At 44.5% G+C, this 27,044-nt stretch overlaps 1 protein-coding gene across 2 annotated transcripts in view; it reads right to left on the reverse strand.

Annotated features, from left to right (window-relative positions):
• Positions 1-5,932: 5,932 nt before the first annotated feature.
• LOC147301348 (uncharacterized protein C1orf21 homolog) overlaps positions 5,933-27,044 on the reverse strand; it is a 31,233-nt gene continuing 10,121 nt past the window's right edge. The window contains exons 2-7 of one of the 2 annotated variants that reach the window (XM_086281511.1): positions 23,502-23,577; positions 22,175-22,304; positions 10,905-10,987; positions 9,809-9,876; positions 8,878-8,938; positions 5,933-7,493 (exon numbers count right to left, since the gene is read on the reverse strand). In XM_086281511.1, coding sequence (XP_086137637.1) covers positions 7,449-7,493; positions 8,878-8,938; positions 9,809-9,876; positions 10,905-10,987; positions 22,175-22,265 — 348 coding nt within the window. In that variant the 5' untranslated portion in view covers positions 22,266-22,304; positions 23,502-23,577 and the 3' untranslated portion in view covers positions 5,933-7,448. The remainder of the gene's footprint in view (positions 7,494-8,877; positions 8,939-9,808; positions 9,877-10,904; positions 10,988-22,174; positions 22,305-23,501; positions 23,578-27,044) is intronic. The other variant, XM_086281510.1, reaches the window with a different exon arrangement.

Here is a 27,044-nt window from a genome sequence, read left to right on the forward strand (position 1 = left end):
GATTCATCCCTCGAGTTAAGTGCCATTTTTATGCTTGAATGATTCATTACATTTAACAAAAATGGTCAGGTACAAGTACCAGGACTGAAAGCAGAGTCAAAAGCAGTCAATGTTTCAAGAAAAGAGCTTCAGAAAGCTGGAGAACTGTTTTAAAAAAACAAGAAAGTCTGGCTGTTCAGACGAAAAAACATAAAGAATGAGGGTGGTTAGCAACGTTGCCTCATAGCAAGAAGGTTCTTGCATCAGGCCGGGGTCTTTCTGTGCAGAGTTTGCATGTTCTCCCTGTGTTTGCATGGGTTTTCTCCAAGTGCCCTCCCAAAGAAATCCAGTTAGTGTGGATACGTTAAATGGGAAATCTAAATTACCTATAGGTGTGAATATGAGTGCAAATGGTTGTCTGTGTCTATGTGTTAGCCTTGTGACAAACAGGGTGTACCCTGCCTCTTGCCCTAAAACAGCTGTGATAGGCTCCAGCCCCACCTGTGGCCCTGAAAAGGATCAATCATTCTTTATATTTGTAGACATCCTTAAATTTAAATTTATTCTGATAAGTGAAGGGATGTAGCTCTGTAGCTCTGGTGGTAGAGCAGGTCATCTGTTGATCGGAAGGTTGGTGATTCGATTCCTGGCTTCCCCTAGTCTGCATGCCAAATATCCTTGGACAAGAAACTAACCCCAAATTGCTCTCCGATGCATCCATCAAAGTATGAATGTGTGTGTGAATGTTAGTTAGAAAGCGCTTAGAAAATGTGCTTGTGTGAATGGGTGAATGCACAAGTTGTGTAAAGTGCTTTGAGTGCTCAGAAGAGTAGAAAAGCGCTATATAAGAAGCAGTCTATTTCCCATAAATGTTTCTTTGTGGACTGACATTCTTAACTGAAAACTTGGGTGTCTTTTCTTTTTCATTTTAAAACCTGAAGGTTTTTCAAAGAACTTCTACACAAGAATATTTATCTCCACATGTTACCCTGCAAAACCTTTGTACAGATATAGAAGACAAACCAACCAAAAACAACAATACATACAATGGAAAATAATGTAAAACACATTATCATCAGACAAAGATTCCGTTTCCTCCAATCAAAGAGGAGACACAAGTTAAATGGCAGGTCTAAAACTGAAGTCTGTGATGACATTTAAAAGTGTTTAAAGCCACACTGGAGGCCTTTTTTCTTTGAATAAAAACAAAGTGTCTAACTATCCAATCACATGAGGAAAATGTGTCAAACTCATATGAGAACATTTCAGATACAGAGGCAGAAAGTCACAGTCCACTCGCTTAGTGTGTCTAAAATGCTTCGCCTTGCACTCCAAAAGTCAGCCTCTCTACAGCCATCTCTACATCCTATTATGATATTATATCTTCTGCTCTTATATGATTACAGTAACCCTCGGGTAACCTGTTTTAATTATAGCAGACAGACACAGACAGACAGACAAAGCCGGCTTACTGCTGTCCCTGTCTTGACACAGTTGTGTTTATGTAAGCTAGGATCTCTGCCACCTGGTAATGAGAGTATTCTGCCATGTTGTCTGCTGCTGGATGCTCTCTGTCTGCGTGATGCCTCAGCTCCCTCTAGTGCTTTCCCAAAGACATGAAGAGCGATTCCGAATTACAGTCCTGACACCCCACCCTTACAGATTTTGGACCTGTCCTTTTTATTGCTACACACAGCTGTTTTAAAAAAGGTCAGAGATGAGGATGATGGCAGCTTTCTCAGGGCCACATAAACAGCATCAACATTTAGGTCCAAACTCTGGCCAATCTGGACCGGGAGTCTTCAGGTTTCAGCCTAAAAAAGAAGAAAATGCTCATAAACCCGTGTTAGTCACTGTACTCTGCACTTTCTCTGCAGCTCTCGGAGAACAACCTCGCCCTGCTGGACCAGCGTCAGTTTTAGGCACCGCTGGCTTGAATTCGCTCTTCTGTCACAGCAAAACATCTGCTTTGTAATTTTGGTTGCGTACTTGACGTGAAGCCATTTGTCTTTGCTGTAACTGATCTGTGGATGACAGATAGAGCTGAACTGTCTCTTTTTTTCCCCTCATGTTTGGAAGAAATGTGTTTTAAAAGCTGCCAAGGTTCTGGGTTTGTTAAACTGTGGTTGCTTAAATAACCGTGCTTTCTCTGCTCTGGCTTGAAATAGAAGGGTAAATCCTTCCTAACTGAAAAACTAGAAAACCGTGTCAGAGAAAGCTGGAGGATAAATATGTACTGCTATTTTCTCTACCAGGACGCTCATAAAACCAGCTGAAGAAAGGATTGCGCTTCCTTTGACAACAAAGCAAAGGTTATGCTTACTTTTATTTTGCTGTAGATTCAAATGGAAAATACAAGAGTAAAGGCATAGTCGTGTGAAACATTACCAACCCCGCACATATAACGACAGCTGCACACAGCAGTCTTTTAAAGCTGTTTTGCTATGGCTCACTGTAAGCAAGTGATTTCAGGAGAGGAGAGGTTGCAATCCACTCTAGTTGCAATGCCAGCGAGCTGATTTATATGTGTGGACTCGTACATAGGTGGGCGTCCACCCAGGCTGTCTGGGTGATGTACACCTCTAATAGATAGTGCCTGATCATGCAGAGAGCCCTTTTCAGGGTGTGCACGGGCATGTGTCAGCATCATGGGGAAATCCCAAACCAGCAGATGGTGCTGCCGGTTTATCCTTGCTGAATTAGATTTCTCTTTCTCACACATATACAGTCTTATCTTGAAGGACTTCAGATGGAGACTAAACCACTCATCCCCACTTCCAATGGTCAAATTTTTCCCACACTTGTCAACTAAAAACAGCTCCTATTCCTGAAACACAGCCTCCTCAGGACCACTAGACTCAAGGCTGAAGCCTTTCCTCCAGCGCTGGCTGCTTACTCAGCTGATGGGAATTTGGCAGACTGCAGCAAAATACAATACAAGTGCAGAACCAGAAGCCAATCAGGCTGTGTGGCTATCCATTTCACTCTTTCCTGCACCGCTGGTCACTTCGGTGATGCATGGAATTTGCAAAAAATGTGCTTTTTCATCACACTTGAGCCATCATCAGATCTGATGTTGACATGAAGTAGACGCATCCAAGCGGTTGCATAATTGCTCATGGGCGTGTATGCGCTCAACAATTAGCTTCCTGAGATTTAAGTAGGTCAGTTCTTGTGGGTGTGCAGCGTGAATGCAAATGCATCTAATTCCACCTTTCGTAAGCCTTGGTCTCCCCCTCGTGAGAGCTGCATCTTCTCCAGGGTAATCCATAGCATGGATCCTTAGAGGTTTTACATACGCCTGGTTAAAAGACACGGACATATCATTAAGTCGCGCTGTAGATGGATGGAAACTGTATGCTTCTCCAAACAAAATGAGAACGAGGAGGTTCAGGGGTTGACATTGTGTTTAGGTATGTTTAGAGCTCACAGAGAGGATTACTCCACAGTGGGTATTAGGCAGCCAGGAAGTGCTGGAGAGAGTTAAGACACTGAGCAGAGGCCTGCTGGGCATCCAGGCAGGAAGCCATCCGTTTGCCTCTCACAGGTGACTCATACTGTCTACGTGGGCAACGTCTGCATGTACACACACACACACACAAACATGCACCATGCTCCCACATGCAAGGAATATTTATACGTTCATGTGGCTGTCATACGCAGGCGTAGACATGTTCACCTGCATGTGTGAGGTGATTATTTTCTATCCAAAATGCAGTACTGTCTACACACGTGGTTAAAACTGAAGTTAAGCCAGGTTAAATTTTTATAATACATAAAAATTATTCTGCCCTATAACAGTATCTCAAATTTAAGGCCCGTTGGAGTGCGGCAGTCTTAAAACGTATGATTTAAATTGATTCTTTTTTACACTCTGCTCTCTGTCCTATTAAAAATTAATCGATATAGATCTTCTAAAAGCTATCTAGCCTTCCTCAGACACCTTCAGGCGATCCAAATATCAGAGTATCTTATTTCTGCCTGTCAGTTTATTTTCCTTTGATGCTAATAATCCCAGGATGACCAAATCTGAACATTTGTTTTACAATTTGTGGAATTTTTAAGTCTACATCTGTAATCTGGATTAAAACATAAATCATCCAACCAAGAAAACTCAACACAAGCAGACCTGGAGTCACTCTCAGATTAATTAGTGGGTTTAAATCTCAGTTATTGGTGTTTCTCAGGAGGTGCTAAAGTTTTAAGGCTTTTAGGGGGAGTTTAAAGTCACTGCAGTGTCGTTCCACTTTTAATTCATGAAAGTGAATTTAGCTCAAATATTTTTTAAGAATCTGGATTTAAATCACTCAGAAAGCCAAGAACATGTTGTACCTTAAAAAGACTTTCACACTTTGGGCTGTTCACACACACACACACACACGCACTGGAAGCAGGGAGGAGTGGGCTCTTTATTGGTACTTACGTCAGGGTGGAAAGAACATTTTCTTGCCCATATTCCTGTCTGAGGTTAACGGGCAACATCCGTCTCCTCCTCACTCTCTCCCTCCTACACTCTCACCTCCCCGACTCCCTCATTTTAATTTCTCGCTCCCGCTCTCCCCCTCTCCGTGTCTGCCTCCAACACTTTTATTTCTCTGTGTGGGAGAGCCTTGCCGCGAGCGCCGTCCCACAGGGAGCCTTTCACGCTGCCGATGTGCTCAGCGGCTGCTGATTGTAACCTCATGCGCCCCTGCAAGTGAGTCATGCAAGGTAAAGAAGGAGTTCGTGTGTGTTACAGAGAGACAGCTATTAAAGACACAGCGGGGCCACCAAATGTTCCCTTCATAACCAGGAGATCGGCTCTACCACTGTTACCCACTCAAGGCATCATACGCGCAGTCCCAAGTGTGCACATTAGGCCGAGCTCAGGAGCACTCTGGGGTTTACAGGCATGTGAAGAAGAAAGCAGGCCCGCTATCTCTGGCAGAAGTTTCCCTAACCGGGTCTTAGAATCAGGTGATTACAAGCCAAGGTGAGCAACAGCATAGAGTAACCCACCAACAGCTGCATTTGTGTATCGTCACTGTTATTTTCAGCACAGAAACAGCTGACACTCACCTGTTTAGCTGTGCTCACCTCCACGTAGGCTGCCTCTCCACCTCCACCCACTACTTCTCCATCGCTTTAGTGCTGATATCACATTTTCCCCATCAAACCATCCTTCAGAGAGCTTAAAAACTGACACCCACTCCACCCAACAATTTTTATCAAAAAGGATTCCAGGTAAAATTTCAGCGAAGTAAAGGCCAACACCACAGCCTCAACAGACCCCTGTTCATCTTTACCAGCATGAATGATATTCATTCAGCTGTGTGCCTGCTGCAGCACACTCCTACATCGAGTCTGAGGGGATATACGAGCATATGATTTAAATATATTTTATATTTATATGATTTGTGAGACGAGGTCGTGTCCCCCTGCATGTTTTACAATTAAGCTTGTAGATCGTGTTGTTTTAAGCAGGATTTCGTTGCCTCCTGAAGCTCTTTGAATAATCTTTGTGCTTGAGAGATGTCACGCTGACCTCCGCTTGACAGTTGGGCTGAATTAGCTCATGCACCCGGAGGGCTCACATTTATATAGATAAATAATTTCAAGAGCTGTGATTTGAATACTCATTGGAGAATTGCTGACATCTAACTGATTTATTTTGACCTAGAAAAAAAAATGTGAGTGCCCACGAAGTTGCTGATCATGGCCAAAATATGTTTATATGTATTTATTAGAACGCCTGCAGAGCAGACTGCAGTACTGAGTCTGTGCCAGCAGGTGGCAGAGCACAGCGCTGCAGTTATGAATGAATGTGCTCTGACTGCATGGCTTCAGGCAGCATGACCACAGAAAAATAGACTGACTTCTCCCTCCTCAGTGCACTGCCGGCATCATGGCGCTCCATTACTCTGCTCCGAGTAGCGGGGGCGCGCACGCGCACATTAACATGGTACACACAGGATCAGAGCTTCTGCGCTTTCTATTTTTAATAGAAAAAAGTATTTAAAATAATACAACAGTAAGTATCCAGTAAAGATGACAACAGCAACAAAACAAAACAAATCAAAGAAAAAGAAAAAAAAGTGATTAGGTCTGTGTCTCCACGGCAACCATGCATCCTCCCCTTACGCTCAGCCCAGTTTGCTGCTTCAGTGCCAGTGTGTGTGTGTGTGTGTGCGCGTGTGTGTGAACACTCAGCCAAAGCAGAAATGTGGAGCTACATGGAACACCTCTGACTGATGCACATGACAGTCTGCTGGTGAAATGAGGAGAACACATTAATGTGTTTGAGTGACTCATATCGATACGCCGAACGTGTGCTGGAATGCGTGTGTGCTACCATATGTACAAGAATAGACTGCACGTGCACGTTAGCACGGCTCTGCCAGGTTCTGGTAAAAGGTGGAGGACGGATTGGGTTGAGACACAGATGCGGTGAATTATGCAGCTTCACTCTGATTGCTGTGGCGGTGAGGGCGATAATGGCTTTGATGAGGATACACTACGATGGAAGCCAAGAGTAAAACAAACTGAAGAAAAGAACATCATGGAAGGGAAGGGCTTGAGTGAATGATTGGCTGGAACAGAATAAAAAACAAAAACAAAAAACAAAAACAGGGTCCTTGACTTCAAGGCAGGAGGAGTTGAGTTTCAAATCACCAGCTCGCTCCATATTCTCTCTTATTAAAATATCCCCAAAATATTCCCCCCTTTCTCCGCCTTCCCTCTTCCTCCCTCACCCGTTCTCTCAGGCTGCCGCGGCCCAGGCCAGCCTGACTGTAGCCAGGCAGGCCAAAGAGTTCAGTGTGGATCCTGGTAGTGTTAGATATCTCCTTCCCTGCGCTCTTTCTTCTCCACTCGTGCATCTCGAGACACCCACCAACATGTTCCTCCTTCCTGGGCCTCCGTATTTGGGAAGTTCTTTTGTCCAATTGCAGAGGTTAAATATAGACAGACAGACAGACAGACAGACAGGAGGACAGATGGAGGCCTGCGAAGCCGCCTTTATCCAGCTCGAGGAAACGGCCGTGCCCAACCCGTCAGAGGCGAGTTCACGCGATGTGTGCACATCCGTCACCGCGTCATCCTCCATCCCTCCCTCCTTTCATCTGCCTGTCACTTCATCCCTCGCCACCTCCATCTGTCCACCCGGGGCCTGAAGGGGTGAGGCGCTAAGTAAGGAGGGCTGTGTATAGTCTCTGAAGAAAGTTTTCTTTATGCCATTCTCTCTCTCTGTCTCAAGCATCCCCCACTCTTTCGCTTGTATTTAAAGTATTATCTTTGCCACATGTTCAACAACTCACAAAATCATACCAACATAAAGTGTCCTGTCAACACCCCATTGGTCAAACACTGATTTAGCGCTCTCTCAGGCACACGCACACACACACACACACACACACACGCACACACACACACACACACACACACACACACGGTGAGGCTCTCTGTGGGGGTGACTCCTGGGGGCCTCTGTGCTATGTCCCATCTTCCTCCTCCTCCTCCGAACAGTAGTCTCGTCCCTGCAAACAAAAGCATGACTATGAGAAGAGCCGACACCTGTTACACCACCTCATTTACACAGACCACCATCAGTCTGCAGGCACCCGATAAAGTGCTCAAAGGTGGGCTAAACTAGCTGCTCTCCTTTCCTCTGCAGAGCTTCTCCAACTCTCCTCAAAAAAGCTCTGAAATCACAGGATGCCTCAGAAGGACGCCGAGTGCAGTACTGTAATATTTCCACTCTGTATTACTTTATAGTAATGATGCTTTTCAAATTAAAAGACTTTTACTTCAACGTTAATGTGACAGATATGTTTTCTTTTTTCAGATTTGCAGATTGCACTCATAATGTTTTGATTAAAACACCAGACAGTAATTAAAGCTCTGTTAACGGGCTTTATTTTTGGGCCACATTAACATATTATGACCCGATTGCATTTATACAAGAAAACAGCAGCCTAGTAAAAATCCATCATGTAACCCTATCCATCAGACTCTGCAGCAAGTATCACTATCATTCATCTGGAAATCTGTTTTTTCCTCCAGCATTCGCCGTCATTCTCATTTGTGTAGCTCTCTGTTGACGTCAAACAAGTCACAGAGCTGATTTATAGAATCGCATTAAATCTGTGGCATGGCTGGAACACGGCTTTAACTACACACACTGCAGTCACAGACCATAATAGCTGTGACTGTTTGGAGGCAACATCCAGTCTGATTTTAGGTCCCCGTCACACAGGCCTAGAGACCGGTTGCAGAGCGGTTGCTGGCAGTTGCACCTCCCCGTGATTTGGTCACTCATAATTTGCAGGGAACATTCAAACTTCTCCAAGTTTCATAACAGTTTAAAAGCGAAGATGACTGCACTTCTTTACGTTATTTAAAAAAATGTTCCACCTCTCATCCAAGAGGCTCCTTGGGGTCTGATGGATGAGAAGGAACGCCTTTGAAAAAGACCACGGTGACCAAAAACCTACATGGACGTACTCTCCGATTTCAGCTGCAACCAAAACAGGTCCCAGGATGCAACTTTTATTCGCAACTCCTGGAATCAACTCCAGATGTTTGAAATATATCGAATACACCAACATTTTACTATCTTCACGCTGTAGCTACATTTCCTCATCCACGTTTCAAGGCCGAGGTGAAAATTTTAATCCGTCATAGCGAAGCTGAATCGAGGATTTCTCATTTCACTTTGGGTGCTTCTGACTGTTTATGAGCTTGCAGCGTAATTCAAGAGGCAGACTAAGAGCAGCGAGCGCTCATCACCGTGGCGATCACCTGTTCCTCCCACTCAGTGGGGGAGATGTTTAATGGTTTAGGATCCAGCTGTTATTTTAAATGCCCTGCCCCTCCTTCACTGCAACCCTCCCCAACAAACCCCACTTCCGGCCTCCTCACCTTCTCAATCTTCTCATCCAGCATCCTGAAAAATTCCTGCTGGCTTTCTGACGTGTGAATGCTGAGAGACACAGACACAAATGGAAAAGTTAGAGAGGGGGGGAGAGGAAGTTGGAGGATGGAGATGAGGAGGAGGGGGGAGGCAACAAATACATCATGAGAATTTTCCATTACAACCCCCCCACACACACATACAGCACAGACACGCACACACATCCCTCACCGCAGTGTGAGAAACAGTTCTGTTTGGAGGATTTTAAAAGATCATTTAATAAAGAATTAATGCAGCAAAAGACTAAAGACTGCAGCCGGCAGCAGCCGTGATGTACGCACGCAGAGGCTCATCAACATGCACGCAGCGGGGGCCGGCCACGAGGCAGGATTACAAAAGCCAGACACAAAATATCGCTCGCTTCACGTCATAACATTAACATACTGAGGTGACAACTTAATGGAAGCAGCCGCTTATGAACGCATCAGTTCAGCCAGATTCAGACGCGCTTCAGTAATCATTTCTGTTTGTTTTCATTAGAACTCGTCAGAATAAAAAGGCTCCGGCTTGAATTCGAGTGAAATAACGTTCAGCCTGATAACTTCGGCTTATTTTTCATTCGCAAGATTATTTCACATTTTTCTAGGTCCCCTTTCTACTGGCTGCATGGCTCTGAGAGGGGGCCCCCGCCACAGTTTAAGAACCTCCGGCTCAACAGTTCATTTTGAACGTTGAAAACAGACGAAATCAGCGTGGAAACAGAAAGAGAAACTGTGGCTTCCTCTGTCACAAAACAAAAAGAAAATATATTACGTAATGTGAGCAAACTGTACCTTTGACATTTGTCATTCAAATTACCGAAGTTGCCCATAAAGAATAGATGTTATTATTTATTCCCACTGCATGTTTACGAGATTAAACCCGCTACTCATGACTTACTTGGATTTGATGTTTGGTGCAGGAACCTCTTTCTGCTGTTTGCCCTTGTGCTGGACATTACTCTTCTCCTGAAAACGCACACACATGCACACCATTAGTTTTCATTATCAGCTGATAGATACGTTTAAAACAAACAGCTACATCACTGGAAGCAAATGTCACATCAAACCTGGATTATCAAATTACAATCCTCACCCAGACGGCACTGCGTGACGGGCGTGGGACACGGGAAAGAGGCATAATGTATGTATGCCTAATAAAACTGATTATCGGCTCTGATGAAGGTTGATCACCATGCATGCGTTTCCTGCTGTGTTTCCGCATCATGCATTTTCCACCTCTGAGTCTCTGAGTGAGGATTACTTTGTGAGAGCAAGCAGCTACACGGATGCTGGTCAGACCGCAAACGGCAGACGGACCGGGCTATGTAAAAACGCAGCTTGTGTCTTACAACAACTCATTTGGCGCTATATAAATAAAACTGCATTGAATACAGTCCTTATCTGTTGTGTGTGTCTGTACTGAAAATGCGCATGTGAGACAGTATGACTCATGACTGCAGACCAAAACTACCTACAGGTAAAATAAAATAACGTGAACCTGAATATGAAGGCAGACCTAATTTACATGACGCTCATTCTTTTCAGTCAGTTAGTGATCTGGAGAGGATAAAAACCTGTTTTTGCAAGTTTCACCTTTTGAGGAATAATGCATCCAAACATTATTATGTAACAGGGAAGCTGTTCTGCAAATTTCTGAAGCAGAATGACTTTCCCAGTCACGATATAGTACGTCTTTGCACCACTGAAGACCTAAAAGTTTTGCAGGAGGGAGTGAAACCAACCGAGCGATCAGCCCACACATTCCACACACGCCTCATGTTGTTTCTACCTGCATGCGAGGCAAGTTTTGTGTGTGTTTTTTGCACTAAGACAATGTGTGTGTGCGTGCAGGCTGGTCAGGCTGATGGAGCCGCCTCTGGACACAAACAGCAGTCTGTTCGCCTCATCTGATGGACTGTCAGGAAAAGGTCTGCGAGTCTGTGAGCCGATGACAGGCTGTCAGCGGATGGTGTGTGCGTGTTTGTGTGTCTCACCAGGTTCTCCTGGTTGCGTGCATTCACTCGGTTTTCATCCCCTCTCATGTACTTCACCTCCTCCACTCCCTTCTTGTATTCGTCTGGAAAGAGAGAGAATGAGGGATGATTAAAGGAGGGAGGAAAGAACAATAAGTTGCATTTATCAGAAGAAACAGGGACCAAATTCCTTTCAGAAAAAGTTTAAGAACGGCTCGTCAGCCTTACTGTAACCTCGCTGCAACAGCAACATGGCCAGCGACTATTCCATTGATTGTTGTTATAATTGGTTCAAGGTAATCTGATAACTATGACCTGATGGGGTGTACTGAAAAGTGGAGATGACAGCTGAGGGATAAGCAGGAGGACACAAGTTTCCATTTTAGCTACAGCAATTCATCTGATGAGAGAGAAAGCAACGACGGGCAGACACCGAGGGAGAATAAGTGAGTAGTGGGTATGTGAAATGAGAGGAGACGAAAAGGGGGGGGAAGAAAAAAGAGGCGATAAGGAGGAGTAAGCTGCAGGGGATTTAAGATCAGTTAAACAGCTTCTGGGCTTCATGGACAGCTTAGACGGTTAAGACAGTTAAGACAAACTCAGAGGCAGCAAGAGCGTTGGCCGTCACCAAACGGCGCAACCATCTGCACGGTTCAACCACCGCGCCCAGAACGTCCGGCCTCAATCAAGCCCACAGCTCAGACTCAGGGCAATAAATCATCCAAAGTTATTTTCCCGATACCGTCCGAGCCCCGATGATTAGCCCAAGAACAGCCAAGATATCGCGATGCACACAGTCAACCCACACAAGTGCAAACTGTGCAAACTAACGAACGACAGCCGATACTCATTACGGATCTTATCATTAAGTCCATAAACAAATATCACAGTCCTTTATGACTTCCACTCGGGTGGTTCTGTTTCTGGTTTTCACTGTGTCCACGAACGCGATCGCTTGAAGAGTTTTGAATGCCATGTGATCAAACTTTGTGGGGGGCGTAGAGCGGGGTCGTGTTTACAACCTGGCTCGTGTCCATCGAGGCCTTCAAGGTCAACTTCATGATTTTGTCATGAAAACTGACAAAAAGCCTTAGAACGTGTGCATACAGGGAGTGCAGAATTATTAGGAAAGTTGTATTTTTGAGGAATAATTTTGTTATTGAACAACAACCATGTTCTCAATGAACCCAAAAAACTCATTAATATCAAAGCTGAATGTTTTTGGAAGTAGTTTGTAGTTTGTTTTTAGTTTTAGCTATTTTAGGGGGATATCTGTGTGTGCAGGTGACTATTACTGTGCATAATTATTAGGCAACTTAACAAAAAACAAATATATACCCATTTCAATTATTTATTTTTACCAGTGAAACCAATATAACATCTCCACATTCACAAATATACATTTCTGACATTCAAAAACAAAACAAAAACAAATCAGCGACCAATATAGCCACCTTTCTTTGCAAGGACACTCAAAAGCCTGCCATCCATGGATTCTGTCAGTGTTTTGATCTGTTCACCATCAACATTGCGTGCAGCAGCAACCACAGCCTCCCAGACACTGTTCAGAGAGGTGTACTGTTTTCCCTCCTTGTAAATCTCACATTTGATGATGGACCACAGGTTCTCAATGGGGTTCAGATCAGGTGAACAAGGAGGCCATGTCATTAGTTTTTCTTCTTTTATACCCTTTCTTGCCAGCCACGCTGTGGAGTACTTGGACGCGTGTGATGGAGCATTGTCCTGCATGAAAATCATGTTTTTCTTGAAGGATGCAGACTTCTTCCTGTACCACTGCTTGAAGAAGGTGTCTTCCAGAAACTGGTAGTAGGACTGGGAGTTGAGCTTGACTCCATCCTCAACCCGAAAAGGCCCCACAAGCTCATCTTTGATGATACCAGCCCAAACCAGTACTCCACCTCCACCTTGCTGGCGTCTGAGTCGGACTGGAGCTCTCTGCCCTTTACCAATCCAGCCACGGGCCCATCCATCTGGCCCATCAAGACTCACTCTCGTTTCATCAGTCCATAAAACCTTAGAAAAACCAGTCTTGAGATATTTCTTGGCCCAGTCTTGACGTTTCAGCTTGTGTGTCTTGTTCAGCGGTGGTCGTCTTTCAGCCTTTCTTACCTTGGCCATGTCTCTGAGTATTGCACACCTTGTGCTTTTGGGCACTCCAGTGATGTTGCAGCTCTGAAATATGGCCAAACTGGTGGCAAGTGGCATCTTGGCAGCTGCACGCTTGACTTTCCTCAGTTCATGGGCAGTTATTTTGCGCCTTGGTTTTTCCACACGCTTCTTGCGACCCTGTTGACTATTTTGAATGAAACGCTTGATTGTTCGATGATCACGCTTCAGAAGCTTTGCAATTTTGAGACTGCTGCATCCCTCTGCAAGATATCTCACTATTTTTGACTTTTCTGAGCCTGTCAAGTCCTTCTTTTGACCCATTTTGCCAAAGGAAAGGAAGTTGCCTAATAATTATGCACACCTGATATAGGGTGTTGATGTCATTAGACCACACCCCTTCTCATTACAGAGATGCACATCACCTAATATGCTTAATTGGTAGTAGGCTTTCGAGCCTATACAGCTTGGAGTAAGACAACATGCATGAAGAGGATGATGTGGACAAAATACTCATTTGCCTAATAATTCTGCACTCCCTGTATGGTCAAAATATAAAAAGTAAGATTTCAAATGTCAGATTTGACCTCTGACCCTCCTTTATGGTGAACAGACTGATCTGAAGGTCAGGACCTGAGTTATTTAAATGTTGCACTGACAACATGCTTACAGGGAATGTCACACAGGGATCGTGTTACTTTATTATGACTTTTTTTAGACACATAACAGTAACAGATTAGAACCGTTTCAATAAATGTACAATTACTAAATGTGTAACCGATGGAGTGAATGCTACATGTGTACTATATGCACATGAATATATGGAAGATACTCTACTATTCCCTTAAAAGTACACAGTGCCCAGAGAGCGAGCTGCCTGGGCGGATGTTTGTGCTCTCTGGCTGCTTCTTGTTGTATTTTAGATGACATTAATGAGCCTTTAAAGACCAAAGTGAACACACTGTACAGTTCCAGTATGATGAGGCCTACTGCCAGCCATGTGTTTATCATGTTTATTGATGATTATTAATGATCAGTGATGTGGGACGCATTGGAATGGTTTTAGGACCTTTAGACAAGCTCTTAATAAGAGTGACCGTAACGTGAAATGATATGTACGGCACATTTGCGTAACCCCGAGCCCCGCCTAACCTTGAGCAACAACACAAGCTCTGCTGACTACCTCGTAACTGATAAAGCAGCTGAGAAGGCGATAAGTACCAGTGGCTTTATCTCTTACACACTTTGTATTTTGCCCCCACGCTCTCTCTGCAGTGTGTCTGTCGGCGTGACGTCCATCTGTGCCCCCGCGTACCCGGCTGAAGGGTTCGCCCAACTCCTCACCTGATGTGTGCTTAAGCCCACGATCACCTGTGTTTTTACATCGCGCACGTGTGTCTTTAGAGCCGAAATAATTAGCGAGAGAAAGAGAGAACGCTGGCAGAGATGAAGAGAAAGAGACGAGAGAAACAAATGCCAGCTCCTTTTCTGCTGTTTGTCTCAGGAATGTAAACGAGTCGGAGCAAAGCAGCTCCTGTCTGAACATGCCGACAAACACACACATACGGCGCTGTAACACAGCACAGGCTCACCGAGCTCAGGTCTGCTCTGTAAACACAAGTGCATACGGTGCTACTGTAGGAAACAGTACTAAGAGCTATTTCCTCTGCTCTCCTGATGGCAGAGGGGCAACAGCATCAATTTCAAGCTATATAATCTGTTTTTTTAGGGCAGAGACAAACGAACAGAGGGGGTAAAATTAGCAGCAGCTGCTGGATTTACACTAAATCAGCCTAAACTGGAATTTTAAAGCAAGCATTGAGGAGCATGTGGCATTATAATTTGGGTGAGCTGCAGCCTGAGAGGTTAAAGTGTTTGAATGTTCTGCTTCTGTCACAGGATGGCAGCTGAACGCGACGATAAACGGTAGACAGATCAAAGTGACCCAGCTTGCACCAATCAAGAGTCATCACATCACAGACTTTGCTTCGATTTAGATAGGAGCAAAGAAAGTGGTCACGCTGCGCGAGTTGTATGTGAAGCGTGCGTGCGTGCGTGCGCGTGGCACGCTGTGTCACAAGAGATGACATGGGTGTTTCGTCACATCGATGCTGGGCTCGCTTTGGGTGAGAGGGAGGGAGCCCGTCGGAGAGGGGAGAGATGAAAGGGAAGAACTATTTTGAGAAGCCGCGATTTTGTGATGTGGACGTCGTTCACATCTCTGATTACAGAGCGGCGCTCCGCGCTGACCTTAAGATACCAGCAGTCAGAGTGTGTGCGCGCGTGTGTTCACATGTGTGTGTGTGCACAAGCATGTTTCATTGCAGATAGAAATGGAAACGTCTTTGAATCAGCACATTTGTCATTTCATGCGAGTGCAGTGTTTGTTTGGGTATGAGTCATTTAAATCGCCTTATTTAAGCGTGTGTGTGTGTGTGTCTGCTCTCATAGCTCTCGCTGGCCTGTCCTGTGGCTATGTCACTCTGTCCTTCCTGCTGTGTGTCCTCCCTCTCAGCCAGCCTGGCTACAAGCCATCATCGGTCTGGCCGTGACACTCACACCTGAACGCGAACCCTCATCTCTAAACAGGCGCACACACACCAACCATCGCTCCAATGAAATGACTATCAGCTTTGAAAGGAGAAGAGAGAAAAAAAATTGTTTATGATATTTTGAACAGAAATCTTGCCGGCAGGGATAAAATGATGAAAAGCAGGAAGAGAACGATCTCAAACAGTTTATTACTGCAAGGCCCGTTTAACATTTCAGCTGGAGTCACTGAACTATCGGAGGAAGGTTATACAGTTAACTACAACTGAACTAAAGCACTGGCTGTGGGAACACATTAGGCAACACCTTGCTAATGCTTCAGAACCATCTTTATACTTTATGGCACAGATTCAGCACACTGCTGGAAACATCCCTGACAGCTGCTGCATCCATGACGTTTACCGCATCCTAAAGTTGCTCTATTGGATCAGATTCATCATCACGAACAAACCAGTTTGAGACTATCTGAGCTATCGGAAGATGGGTACGGTGTGGACTGGCTCTTACATAGAGCTTTTCTACTCAAAGCATCAGCGTCAGAAAGCCTGGGGTGGCTTTAGCTCAGGTGGTAGAGCAGGTTGCCTACTAATCGGAAAGTTGGTGGTTTGACTCCAGTCTGCATGCAACAACTGAAGTGTGAATGTGTGAATGTTAGCTGGGTGAGCTGGTGCAGACTGCAGCTTCACTTTCCTGTATGTAGCTCACAGGAGCCGTTGCAGCCCATGTGCTTCAAGCTTCAACATGCTACGGATTCAGAGATGTTCTTCTGCACACCTAGTTTGTAATGAGTGGTTATTTGAGTTATTGTTGCCTTCCTTCAGCTCAAAGCAGCCAAACCAGTCGAATCATATCATCTCTGTGACGGCGGAGACGGCCACGTCGGAAAATCCCAGCAGAGCAACAGTATCTGAAGCACTCACACCAACAACTACATTTACAGTCACTTAAAATCACCTTCCTTCCCCACCCTGGCAATTAGTCTGAACTTCAGGACATCTTGAAAATGTCTACACGCCTCAGTGCCCTGAGTTCCTGCCATGTGATTGGCTAATTAGATGTCCGTATTAGATTAGACTGAGAGGTCACGACTGACTCAGAGCCCTTACGTGTTTATTAAAATGCCAAAAAGATACTCTGATATCTCATCTCTGAGTAATACTCCCACACATTATCACCGAAATAGCAAACTGATAACACAACTAATAAAAGTTATTGACTCATGATTAATCAGTAAAGTAAGTAAGAGATGCAGGAGACACGCCGGGTGCCGATATGTGTTTCCAGAGACTGACACAGCTGCTCACAAATGAAAGTCAGTTACAGCTTGTCTCTCACTGTCACTAAAACTCTTCCAAGATGAAAGGAACCTGAGGAAAGTGTCATCTGTGTGAAAACAGTCAAACTTCACGTAAAAAGAAATAAAAACATTAAGTGGAATTTGCAGTGTTGGGACAGCTTCTCAGAAATATCCAACACTGAGACAGATCATGCTTTTGTTTGATGAAGGCTCTCGTCTGATCTGTCGTAACGAGAAAGTTACAAGCGGAGAAGATTAGCGCAGGCTCTCTGCTCATCTGCGAGCTGAGCTGATGGATTCAATAAGTAAACTTTACTGCATAAACACGACTTTCAGAGAACTCTTACATACGGATGAGACCTCCTGTATGCATAAAGAGCTTAAACACTTCTTGTGTGCATTAGAGCCTCTCCTTGATTATCCCAGTGACATCAGGGGATGGATGGCACCGAATTTCCTTAATTTTAAAGGAAAAAAAAGATTGGGGTCATGCTTTTTAAATCCAGTAGCTCCAGCTGTATCCCTACCTTTGACTTTTCCTCCTTGGCCATACATGAAAAATCCAGCATCACTAATTTAGGTGTGAAAATGGACCCCAGCCTAAAACGTAACCGCCACATGCAAGTCGAGTCCTCCCTGTTTTTAAGTGCTTTCAGTTGAGGCAGCTGTCAAAAATCAAGCCCATCCTGTCTAGATCCCACCTAAAGGCATCACCTCTCGTCTGGATTATTGTTACTCTGCCTCCCTCTCACGTCTACACCCGTTACAAAAACGCTGCTGCACGATTTTCACGACCCTGTCGGCTTGTGGCCTTCATCGGGGTCATGATGAAGCCGAAACGCGTTGGTCTGGTAACCTAATAACTTCTCCATGCACCTGGGACGTAGGTGAAATTGTGCCAGAAAAGCAAACAAGAGCACATAACTCAGATTTTAGCGTAGTACTATTTCAAATCTGGCATTTATGAATGAACTTGTAGCTGATTCAATGTTTTACACTTGATCTCTCATTTTTTTCTACAGCACTTATGTTGTTTTTAAGTGCTTTGGAAATAAAGTGATGATCGTGATGATGAAGTGCATGGGAGCAGATATGCATACACAGACACTTAAATGCTCATTTCCAGCTCCACAAATTTTGTTGTTGGACTCCAGAGTAGCTTCCTGTGATTTTCTGCTTAAAACAATCTTTATTTATCTTATACTGGACCTCAGGACATACTTTAAACCAACCTGCTTTCTGATTGGCTGCCTTTCACAGAAGATTTCAGCCGCAGGTGGTTGGTACCAAGGTCGGTATGACCATCCACCATTTTAACAGTAGAAAATGAGGAAAGGAACAACAGGTCAGCACAGGGCTGGACTGTATTTGAGCTGTCTGTGCATGACTCTGAGTTAGCTTCCTCTTTAGTTCAACTTCTGTAATCAGCTGTGGAGCTTGTGGCTTCTGAAGATCACTGAATGAATCAGGTTTTTTTTGCCTCCCCTCTGAACACAGTTCCACTTAACCACTGAGCTGCTGATGAGCCCTCTATTAAAAACGCAACATACCTTTAAAATCAAGGTCCATTTAACCCAACATCTGCTGTCAGGGGTCACACAAAGGTCATTATCAACCCAAGTTAACCTCTGGTTTCTCAATGATCACGTTCACATGACGGAGGCGGTGCTGTATGATTCACCAGAACCACCGACAGGCCTATTGTCAGCAGACCAGTTGAAAAAACTGACAGATGAGCAGTGTTTAAAAGCTCTGTACGGATGATCATCACTACAAAGAGCTGGTGCATTTGTAAAGTTTAAAGGAAGGAGTGTAATTGAACTGATTAGTATTACATCACTGAGTTCACTGAGACTCGGGAAAATCTGACAGATGAAATCCGTGTTCAGATATGCGGAAGACAGTGTCGGTTTTTAAAATCTCTCAGCTGCAGCCCCGAGAGTGTGAGAGCAGGTACAGAACAAGTATAAAAGCACAATTCAAATTAGTAGAAATCTATTTTTCTACTAATGTGCGTCAGGGAAAGACAATACTTTAAAAACTTCCTCTTACTCTCAGCACACTGAGGTCTGAGGCATCTTTCCAGGTCGCAGCCTGCTCTGCAGCAGGTTGTGTCTGCAGCAGAAGTTAACATTGCGATGTATACCAGCAAGAAGTGAACTGCCTTCATAATACTGAAAACCTTCTTCTCCTCCTTCTTTTCCATAAGTGGTCGTCACAGCAGACCGTCTGCCCCCATCCCAGCATCCACCTCTGTCACACCGACCCTCTGCATGTCCTCCTTCACTACATCCATGAATCTTCTTCATCATCCTCTCTGCCTCTGCTGCACATGTGCAACCCATTTCTGCCTCTCTGACTCTGAGCTGCCCCTCTGATGGATTCATTTCTAATGCTGCTCTCACCTCTGGTTCCAAGTCTATCTTTCCATCCCAGGGATTGAACCGGTGACCTTCAGGTCTGTGCGCTGCCCCAGAGAGGAGTCGTTTTCACTCGGCACGCAACGTACACAGAAACGATGTCCTTTGTGACTTTGGGCTGTCAGCTGTGTTTTGTGTTCCTCGAGTTTAACAGGGAACCGACGGCACAATCGCTTAATTCAAGAAAGCAACTGGTCTGTTTTGTTTTTTTCATCTGCGATAATATTTCCAAGGTCTGATTCTCATTCGGCAGTCCGATAAAGAAAGCCCCGAGTTTCTTTGAACAATAATTTCTGAGCAATCCCGTTTTACTCCCAGGAAGTGATTGTAGCGTTGTCTGCTTGTGGCACAGAAGGACAGTAACGTGTTCATTCAGTGAGACAGTCGAACCTTTCAGCACAAAAACTGAGATAAACACTGAAACTGCACACCGCCTTGTTTTCTATAAATGTTGAGCTGCCACATATACAATCAGATATACTTGCTATCTCCACTCTAATCTCCTCTGACTGTAATTATTACAGACATCAGCAGCACGATGTTGTGGAGAGTGTTGCTATTTTCCCTCGTCGTCCCCTCAGCGTTTGTGTAATGGAGCTGAGCCTTTTCCGGTTATTGTGTGAGAGCGACTGAGAGAGGGTTGGGGAGGGGAGGGCAGGGCATTTGGGGGGTTGGTTAGGGTTAGCGGCCGGAGTCTGAATATCTGGGACATACAAATACACACTCACGCACACAGAGGGCACAAGGACAGACTGATTGCCAGACAATCTGTTGGAGGCAGATCTGCATGAGCATGAATAGGGCTTACTGTCTAACTGAGCACACTGATATGAAAACATCAGCGCATACGTGAATACAAACACACCGACGCGCAGCCCGCTGGGGTTACACTTGTGTGCGTAGGCTGACCAGAGCCGACCAGTGTTTTCCGCCTAAGTCATGAGAAGTAAACCGGATGCTGCGAGCCAGTTTGGCAGCGGTTGTAAAGGGCGGCGAGTCGAGTGGGAAAGAATGACTGCACAGTATGTGACGACAGCGACAGCAGAAAGATGTGCACGCGAAGCGGGTGAAGATAAGGAAGGGGGGCATTAAGAAGGGAGATGCTTTTGGGGTTTTGAGGCCTGGGATAACTCTAATCCGCACAATCCAGGTCACTTCCATCTCTACCTTCACACACACACACACACACACACACACACACACACACACACACACACACACCTCGGATATTCATATCTTGTGGGGACATCTAATTGACATAATGCTTTCCCTGGCCCCTTACCCTTAACCTAACCATCAAAAATGAATGCCTAACCCTAGCCCTTACCCTAAATATAACTATAACCCAAATGTAACCCTGACGCTAAAACCACATTTTGAGCCTCAAAAATGCCTTAAAATGTGTGGTCCCCATAAGGGCTGTTGGCCCCCACAAGTATTGTAATTGTCCAATTTTTGGTCCCCACAAAGATATCCCCACACACACTCAAATAGTAGTCCAACCCATGCACTGCCATTCCAGATTTCCCTTTAACCAACTGACAGTGAGACTAGGGGATAGGATGGGACTAAGAGGGAGGAAGGAGGAGGGGATGTGAAAGGACACAAGGTTCTGACCTAATGTTGTGCCAAAGAAGAGAGGAAAAGAGCTGGGAGAAACACTGGGAGATGAAGGCAGGAAGAGAAGGAGGAGGGAGGAGAAGGGGGTGCAGAGACCCAAAATAGTGTGACAGAGAGAAAAAGGAAGAGAAGAGCGAGGCCTTGAAAGGGGGGACGGGAAGACACAGAAGTTGAGAATAGATTGAAGAAAGAAAAAAAAAGGCCTGCAGCGCCAAAATACGTCACTCTCTTCCTCTCTCAAGGAAAAAAATGTTCATCTCATTGCTCTCCTTCATGTCTCCTTGCCGTGTTCTGGCGCTGCTCAGAAGACAAAGCGGGAGACGAGAGGGCAAAAGAGAACAGAGAGGAGCACGAAACAGGGCAGGAGCAGAGTTAGAGAGGGGTTACAGGGAGGAGGTGAGAGGCTGGAGAGGAGTTAGAAAGATCAGAGGGAGAGGGGGATGACAGATAGACAGAGAGAGGGGACCTCCTGTGGATCATCATCTGCCACATCCATTCACCCGCCTGCAGATATACCAGAGTGTTGCTCCTAATTCTTAATCGCTGTTAATCCCTTCGCCACCCATCATCTCTCTCCGGCTCCAGCTTTTATTCCTGCCCCTCATTACACAACAGCCGGCTACACGCTGCTAAAGCAAAGGGAGCAACTAAGGACTGTAGTATATTCATTACTAATGAATCTCTCTGCATTTTTTATTAATCAAATCTACAAAATTAGGTCGTGTTTGGGAGACACATTTGTAGAAAGTGAGCATTGTTAAAACTGTTGTTCTTTTGAGCTAATCCAGCTGTTTTCAAACCTTTCTGGCTGGTTACCAAAGCAGTATGGACTCATGATGCCCATCAAATAGCCTTTGTCTGCTTTGTGACAGCAGTTTACCATTTACAGTTTCAGAAACCTTCACTTTTTACATTTTTAGCATTTGATGTCAGCGAGAAGACGTTTCTCTGTTGTTCTACTCTAATAAAAACGCAAGAATAGCAATATGGAGATGGAACGAACACGCCCCATCCAAGGACACGACTCAACGCCGTCATCTCACTAACTGGTTACTTCCTCTCTTACACGAACTGTCAACACAGACATCTCCAATAAAAGCGGCGGTGTTGACAGTTATTGTCTGAATTGGAGAACTTTACACTCCGCCGAAGTACCGTGAGCTGTAACAATGAGGATGTATATTGTGTGGGCAGGCGGGGTAATGGGTCCACGCTGAGCAATCAACTGAGTGAAATGGAGCAGTGAAGATTTTATTGACATCCGTTCGCGAACTGACCGGTGAAGACGTCGCCGTTGCTGTAGGCCTTGCCGCGTCCCTCCTCATCGCTGGGCACGGCCGACACCTGCTTGGCCGAGGTGCAGCCCATGGCCTCACACTCTGAAACTTCTCCTCATCGCACTCTCACCTGCACAGAGAGAGAAAACAAGACTTCGTATTCACGACAGACACAATAAAACGAACAGCGCTGTTGTTTTTACGGCGCTCTGTCAAACATGATCGACGGTTTGAGCTTTTATGGCGACTCCCGATCGGTGCAAAATGTCGTTTATGTTGTTTTTTTTCCATGCAGCACAACCCTCAGAGATGACTTGTCTTCATTTTCCCATCCTTTCCATCCCTCTGAATCAGGAAACCAAAGCACACTTCACAGAAGTGTGAATTCACACCTGGCATTAAGAGGCTCAGTAGAAAGAGAAATGCACATTTATAGTGCATGCTGCAGGTTATTACTTCCTCATAAGAGTTTCTTTCAGAGCTAAAAATAGCCACTGCCATTAAATACATGGAGCAGCAGCAGCAGGGGTGCAGTGCAGGGTAAATAAAGAGCATAACCCATCTGATATATGCTTTATGCTTTTTATTCTTGTTATACAAAACACCTAAAAAAACTAAAAGAAATGCATAAATAAATAAATGTGTTTTGTGAAACTGAACACAAATGTATTTAAATGTGAAAACTTACAGAGCTAGTCACACCTGAATATTTGGACTTTTGATCTGAAAACATTACTAAGTGATGTTTATAGAAAACCTCTTGGTTGCCTGCGCAAGCAGCAACATCAGCATCCGTACCTTTGGCTGCTTGGTGAATATTCACCACCCTCAAAGTTCTGTTTGTCTCCAGCTGTTAAATGTCCAGTTCCCTCTTTTGCTAAAATGCCAAACTATGTTCCTCCGATAGATGTTTGCCGTCTGTCTGCAGTGGGCCGTGAAACTGCCAGTGTAAAATACACTGTGTCTGTGAAAACTAAATTAACGGGTGAGCTAAGAGAGTGAAGCTGTTGGTCTAAACAACCAAAAATAATTAGCTGAACTCTACCAGTATCACAGGAGCTGCAGGTGGGCTGATCAGTGACACAGTTCAGGTGTTATTTAGTCTTTGGATTCATTAATACAGAGTTAATGACTCTGCACTTATCACAGTCATTAATTGCAGAGTTAAACTAAAAACTAATTACAGCACAGCCCGCATAGATTTTGTGCCAGATAGCAATGCTGATTTTTATTAGTGAGAAGATAATACTAAAATATTATCCCCAGTATAAGTGGCTGCAAACGAAAAATACCAAGTTCAAGGACAGGGGAGGAGACACAAACCAACCTCAGGGGGTCACGAGTCCAAACATCTGGCATCAAAATCTGCCAAAGCTGCTGAAACTACCCCTTCTTCTAATATCCTGCAAAAAATTCAACATAAAAAGAATAGGTACATATTACTATATATAAATAGCTCATTAGAAACCTCACCTAAAATTACACCAAGCGTTTCCAGTAGTGACAGTGCATGTATATCATGAGTTATCTGAAATGTAGGAGAAAAAGGCAACTTCAGATGACCCCTCCCTGATTTGTTCAACTGTCTGTCCAAAGTTCATGAATGTAAATGTCTGACTAGCTGTATTTATGAATTTACACAGAAAAGGAGAAGTGATGGGATTTTATGGGAACTACATAGCAAGTTAATGTGATTATTGCACCACTATCTGCTCAGTAGTGATGCTTCTCTGCTACATGAAGCCAACATTGCTGAAGAGATAAACCCTTCCCTAGATTACACCAATTTGTGTTACCATCCATTAAAAATAAACAAACAAAAAAAATTGTTTTGCATATCGGGCACCATGATATACGGATGCACTGATCTTTTGACACAGAGTAAAAATCCAATAGCTGTGTTAAATGAGCGAGGTGTTCCTACTCTGAGGAAGACACTGCGATTATTCTTATATGGACTGTTAACATCATCAGGATCAACAACAAAAGTGTAAACAGGACTGCGATGCATAAAATGAACAATAAAGTCTCTCTACATGAGCAAATGCTGCTCTGCTACTGACTGTGACACAGCAAACGCAGAGCAACAGGGAGCCACGTTCACCGCATCAGCATCGACCTTTTCCAGTCCGGATATCCAATCCAAATATCAGATTGGTGATCTGATCTACCTGGAACATCGGCGATACGAATACGGCTCTGTGCTATTATACTGTTTGGCCTGTTCATGCTGTTGATAAACTGATATACTTAAAATTTGAAATGAATATTTTATTTCTAGATAGACAGACATTGCATATATGCTAAAAAGTGTAATTTTGGCCTGTTGCTAGGCGGTTGCTAGCCATGCATAATGAAACTTTTGTGGATATGAGTTTGATGTCACTCCCCTGAAACACATTTTTTTTTATGAGGTGTTGAAAGTTCATAAATGCTAAAAACGAATAGTTTTCATCTGTTGCTAGGCAACTTGATGCATTTTTAATGCCTGATATAGATGAGAACCATCAGATAAGTAGTAAAGCACCTGTAGTTCAAGTTTGAGTGCAGATGGTCTCGGAGGAGTTTACAGACAAAGACACCAACAGACTGATTTTATGCATTACAGTAATATTTTCACTTTCAGCAAACCTGTAACCTGTAAACCAGTCTGACTCGGCCGTTAAGTCTCTGTAATTACTTCAACGCAACTCAGAGCTTTGTTTGAGAACAACGTGAGGGCATGAACAAACTAAATCGAACTCATCGTTACTCTATAGAAAATAAGAAAACCCTCCCACCCTGCAGAACAGCTAACACAAAGCTGCACACGCTGTATGTAGATAGTTTTTGTGTCACTCACACATGCCATATGCTGTCTCTGACAGGCCCATCTGACTGCTGCCACTTACAAAAATGCGCACGCACGCACGCACGCACGCACACACACACACACACACACCTGATTAAATCTGTGCCGCCGGTACATAAATAATAAGAGGCAGGGTGAGGAAGAGGCTTTTTGAAGACACTGAAAATAGAGAGAAAAAGACAAAGAGAGGGAGGGTGGGTTGAGCTGAAGGGGGACAAGGTGGAAGGAAAAGGTCTACAATAGGTGGGACAGAAAGGGTCCAGAGAGGAGGACGAGTGCACAGCTTCAAAAGAACGCTGCCTGGCCCTCGCTGCTCCTTCAGAGCGTTTGAAGTTGACAGGAGGCCGTCTTTAGGTTGCGGCCCACCAGCTTCCATCTCACTGGATATGACACAAAGCACCAGGTGCACAGCGCTCGAGTACCTGCGTGTGCAGGTACTATGTAGCCCAGAATTTACTGGCCAGTATTATCAGCAAACTAAGCTGCTGCTGTTCCCTTTATCACAGGCTGCTTCATTCACTGTCACTTGGCAGGTTGTCACTCGGTGAGGCAGCAGAGGAGTGTCGAGGAGACTGCAACAATTCTCAGGAACAAACCATACATAGCAAAAAAAAGAAGCATCCTGAAATTAATTATCTTTCGTTGCTCCTTTGAGACTCTGAGGTGTGTGAATATTCAGTGCAAGATGAGAGAACTCATATATGAATCCCTTTCTCAGCTCTGCAGGAGAAAAGACATTAATCTCTGGAGCCTGAGCAGAGCTTACACATGAATTTCTCTAAGGGCCTACAGGCAAGAGGGAGTAATACCTTGCGGGCAAGAATCCAGACACTTAGACACACACATGCAAGCTCGGGATGAGTGTGTAGGGTCACCTGTGGCTTGAGTAGGAGTTCTGGTCTAGAGAGCAGCTTATCAGCCCGTCCCAGGCAGCCTGGGATACCTCTTACTACAACTACCACTCTGGAACAACTCAATTATGCCTCACATGTGCTCATAAAGCCACCATCACCTCACACACAGCTGGGAGATCTTAATGCAGCAGTCTGAGGCACGCTGTCGTAAAGACACAGCAATAATCGCATCCCGCATTATCTGTCTCTTGACATTGGCACATAAATGAGGGAAGAAGCACGAGGCATGCACCTGGAAACGCTGCCGGAGGAGCCCATGTTATCTGTCAGAGTTACATCACAGTGAAGTGGAGAATCAAACGCCAGAGATGGAGAAAAAAAGATAGAAAAAGAACATGCCAACAAAGGTAACGGGAGAGAGGACACCAAGAGCGAGCAGTCAAGTCTCTCTTCACTATTAGCGTACAACTGAAGTGAATATTAGATGAACAAAGCACAGAAACTCCCTTTCCGAAAACCACCGGAGGACGTACGCTGAGAAATGTGAGCAGCCGTGATAGACGTGAAGTTTCAAAGGGTCTCTAGTGTGTGGGCAGCATCTGTTTGAAGGCTTTGATTTGTGTGTATTGAAACATCAAATTGTGAGTAGGAGCAGGCTTAAAATAGACCTAGCACTCCCAGAGCTATTGTTGTGTGCAGGGATAATGCTAGGCTGTGGATCCTTAGGCCAAGCTGCTATTACTCGGGTTATGCATATAAGCTACAGCCAGAACGGCAGACTATTACACAGCCAAACACACCTATAAATAAATAACACCAAGGCCAAAGGCTCAGACATTCTTCAGTGGCGCATAATTCAAGAAGTCACATCCTTTCAAAATCAGACTTCTGCTCATTTTAACACTTGGTCTTCTCACAAGCATCACAAAAATCTTTGGCAGGTTTTAATGAGGAATGCTTACATGAAGGGTTGAGTGTTGGTTTCATCATAGATAATATATTTTCAGAGCTGCACAATCAGAAACACATGTAGAGGTTTGAACACCAGACACCCAACAATATATATTATGTCCTTCAAGTTCAACTTTATCAGTATTTGTTTTATCTATTATGGTGTAGTTATCTCACTTCGGTTATTTTTTGCTGCCAAACCTACTGAGATATT

The sequence above is a fragment of the Aulonocara sp. 'chitande type north' Nkhata Bay genome, linkage group LG23, assembly GCF_057382095.1.
Source record: "Aulonocara sp. 'chitande type north' Nkhata Bay isolate Kocher_YH1m ecotype deep benthic linkage group LG23, A_spYH_male_GT1.1, whole genome shotgun sequence".
Classification (NCBI taxonomy): Eukaryota; Metazoa; Chordata; class Actinopteri; order Cichliformes; family Cichlidae; genus Aulonocara; species Aulonocara sp. 'chitande type north' Nkhata Bay.